This window comes from Orycteropus afer, unplaced genomic scaffold, assembly GCF_000298275.1.
Source record: "Orycteropus afer afer isolate SDZICR_OR568_19922 unplaced genomic scaffold, OryAfe1.0 scaffold00116, whole genome shotgun sequence".
NCBI classification, from domain to species: domain Eukaryota; kingdom Metazoa; phylum Chordata; class Mammalia; order Tubulidentata; family Orycteropodidae; genus Orycteropus; species Orycteropus afer.
In genome coordinates, this window is record NW_006921703.1 from 4943022 (window position 1) to 4946422 (window position 3401).

The 3401-nt window shown below is 37.2% G+C and overlaps 1 protein-coding gene across 1 annotated transcript in view; it reads left to right on the forward strand.

Moving 5' to 3' along the window:
- Positions 1-3401, forward strand: part of GUCY1A1 (guanylate cyclase 1 soluble subunit alpha 1) — a 46523-nt gene that overhangs the window by 27241 nt on the left and 15881 nt on the right. The window contains exon 6 of the mRNA XM_007943974.2: positions 1345-1488. Coding sequence (XP_007942165.1) covers positions 1345-1488 — 144 coding nt within the window. The remainder of the gene's footprint in view (positions 1-1344; positions 1489-3401) is intronic.

The window sequence follows — 3401 nt, forward strand, 5'->3', positions numbered from 1 at the left end:
CTATTCATAAGGTTTTCCCTGGCCAATTCTTTCAGAAGTGGACGGCCTCTTCCTTCTTCCTAGTCTGCCTCAGTCTATAAGCTGGGCTGTTACCTATGCACCAGGTGCATCTTAGTTCATGGTATATTCAATATTTTTCATCAACACCACAATTCAAATACACTAATTCTCCTGATTTTATCAGGGCTGTATTGAATTTCATGTTATTTCTGTGTTTCAATATTTTGGTCATTTTTCTTTTTATTTCTGTATTCCTTTATCCATTGCTTTAACAAATATTTACTTGTCAACCAGCATAAGATGTACAGTGGGTAAAGGGATGAAGGACAGTTCCTGTAAGAAAAGTTCATATGTGTGTGAGGAAGGTTGTGTGGAAGGAAAAGTGGGGCAGGACTGACATATGCCATTTTCCCTATGATTTGATGGATGTCCACATCCACTCATTGAGGTGTTACAAGAGCACAGAGAATAAATTACTTATAACAAGTAGAGGTGGGGGTACTCTGTTTCCTAATTACTACCATTCATTGAACACTTGTGATATATTAGCCATGATGATAAGCATTTCTTATGTATTCATTGCTGAAGAAAAGCAATCAAGTTGAATTCTGACTTATAGGCTGTCATTAGGGTCGCTATGACTGGCAATTTAAGAATGAACAAAATAGGCATTCTGCTGAAGGGGAGACAAATGGGTAATGTATACTATTTCAGTTGGTATAAATGTTCTTGAGGAAAAAATAAAGTGTAGTAGTGAAGAGGGTAAAGGGTGATTACAATTTCAAGGATTCTGACCAGGATAGGCCTTTTTAACAATGTGATGTTGGGAGCTCTGCTAGCATAGTGCCTAAGGCACTTGACTGCTAACCAGAAGACTGGTGGTTCAAACCCACCAGCCACTCCTCGGAAGGAAGGTTGGGCAATCCTACTTCCGTAGTGATACTGCCTCGGAAACCCAAGGAGGGGTCGCTATGAGTTGGGGCCAACTTGATGGCAAATAACAACAAACAACAAAGGAAATGAGGGGAAAGCTAAGTGGTTATCTACAGGGAGAGTGTTCCAGGCAAAAGGAATGGCAAGTGAGACCATGTTTGGTCTGTTTGAGGGATAACCAAGAGGCCAATGGTAAGAGGTCCAAAACTTTTGAATTTCCTGAAAGAATGTTTGAATTCACCTAGGGACAGTATCAAGAAAGCCATTTCTGAGAGTACTTTATTTAACTTAAATTTCTACCAGGCTTCAACATTAAAATATCTGCAATGTGATTCTTAATTTCTACTACTGATTTCTCCTATGACTGCCCTCAAGTTTTTACTTGTAATATGGAAAATCTGTTATGTCTAGGTGGAGACCATAGGTGATGCATATTGTGTAGCTGGAGGATTACACAAAGAAAGTGATACCCATGCTGTTCAGATAGCTCTGATGGCCTTGAAGATGATGGAGCTTTCTGATGAAGTCATGTCTCCTCATGGAGAACCTATCAAGGTAAGACCCATGATACATTGTCTAGGAGATGTAATTAGACTAAATGTTTATTAGTTAGATATTGAAAGAATAGTGTATCAATTCGAGTGTAGTTGCAGAGAGCAAAATCTTCTCTAACTACTTTAAGCAGGAATAAATTTATTCTAGGAATTAAATAGAATTGTTGAGATGGCTGAAGAACTCATTTGTCAGTCGTACTTTCAAAAATGTCCCCAGAGCATTAATGTATACAGGAAGGGAGTATACGTGACTTAAACACTGCCTTATTTAATCCTTATAACAATATGAAGAGAATCCACAGGACTGGACATGAGTAGTCAAGGCTCTCATATGGCAGATTTGGTGTTATATCTGTCTGGCTTCAAAGTCCAGGTATTTTCTACTTCTTATTCTGTTACTTCATAGAGTGGAATCAAAGTGAAAGAATAAAAAAAAAAATCCTCTTTTTTTTGCTTTACAAACTCTATGTTTCCTTCTATCTCGTCACGTGTAACAATCATCCATCTACTCATTTCTTCTTCCTGATTTCCTCACAAACATCCATCCACTTGGTGATGGAGATTGGGTGGCTGACTCTAGCAGTGAAAGTCAGTAAATGGTGAGTGAACTTGCACACACTTTCTGCTGCCCCTTCTTTCTTAGTCCCAATAGCCTGTGATGAAATGATCTGTGCCTAACGTAGTCCACTAATACAAAACTCCCCCAGCATGCTCCTGCTAAAGCTTTTACTGGGAGACTGTCAGAATTCTATCTTTGCCTTTCATTATTTCACATGCAAATCAGTTTCCAGTGAAAAGAGATGAGTGAATGTATTCAGGGCATAATGTGTATCTTAATTTTTAGATCAATTCTTTATCATGAATTTGAAGAGTGCCCCAATTAGAAAACTTTGGGAAAAACAGTAAGACAAAGAGCTAGAGAGGGAGATTGGCATAGGAACAAACAAAAGGGGACATTTTGCTTTATCTGGATTGTTTGGGGTTTTTTATGAGGAGAATGTATTTATGTATTACTTGTCAAAAAAATAAAAAGTTAAAATACTGTGATAAATTTATTATTAAAAAAAAAAAAAAAGCTGGAGTAACTAAGTACAGTGAGATAAATTGTTTTAGCCAGAAGAGTACCCAGAGAGTGCAAAAATCTCAAAATTTTGTACTAAAATTGTGGCTGATATTTATGGGCAGAATATACTTTTCTTATCTTTTTCTTATTTTTTCATGTAGTTGTTAAATTTGTAAAAACTATATTCTCCTGAAGAAGAAAACGGCAGATGAAAAAGACACCTAAATTTTGCTGCTTAAAGTAAAATGGTGACAAAGAAAGGACTATAAATATAATTGAATCCTTCATTTTGTAGATGAAGAAATAGAGGGAATTTGAAACTTATAGGAAGCCAGTTTACCAATTAGAAGCAGAGTTGGGTTTAGATTTGTCTGAGAGGAAAATTACCACAAATTTATAGTAGTCAGGAAAAGAGATTTTTATTCGGCATATGCAGCAAAGAAAAACAAAAGTGGGAAACTTACAGTGGTCTCTTCAGAACAATGTCTACCGAGTCTGAGGAATACTACAAAATCTACAGTATATATGAAAATTACCAATCGCTGAAAGCTTCATCTTTCCATAGATATGCTAAAATTACTGAATCACCATGATTGTTTCTTTCAGTGAATCAATGGTACACATTTTCAGTAACACTATTTAGGAGGTTCTTCATTGGTCCCATAACCCAAAACAAGAACAAGAAAAGGGTGGCAACTGACCTTTATCAAAATTTCTTCTTTATTCTAAAAAAGATATGTCTAGGCAAGGCCCCGGGAGCTCTGGTAGCATAGTGGCTAAGGCACTTGACTGCTAACCAGAAGGCTGGCGGTTCAAACCCACCAGCCACTCCTCGGAAGGAAGATGGGGCA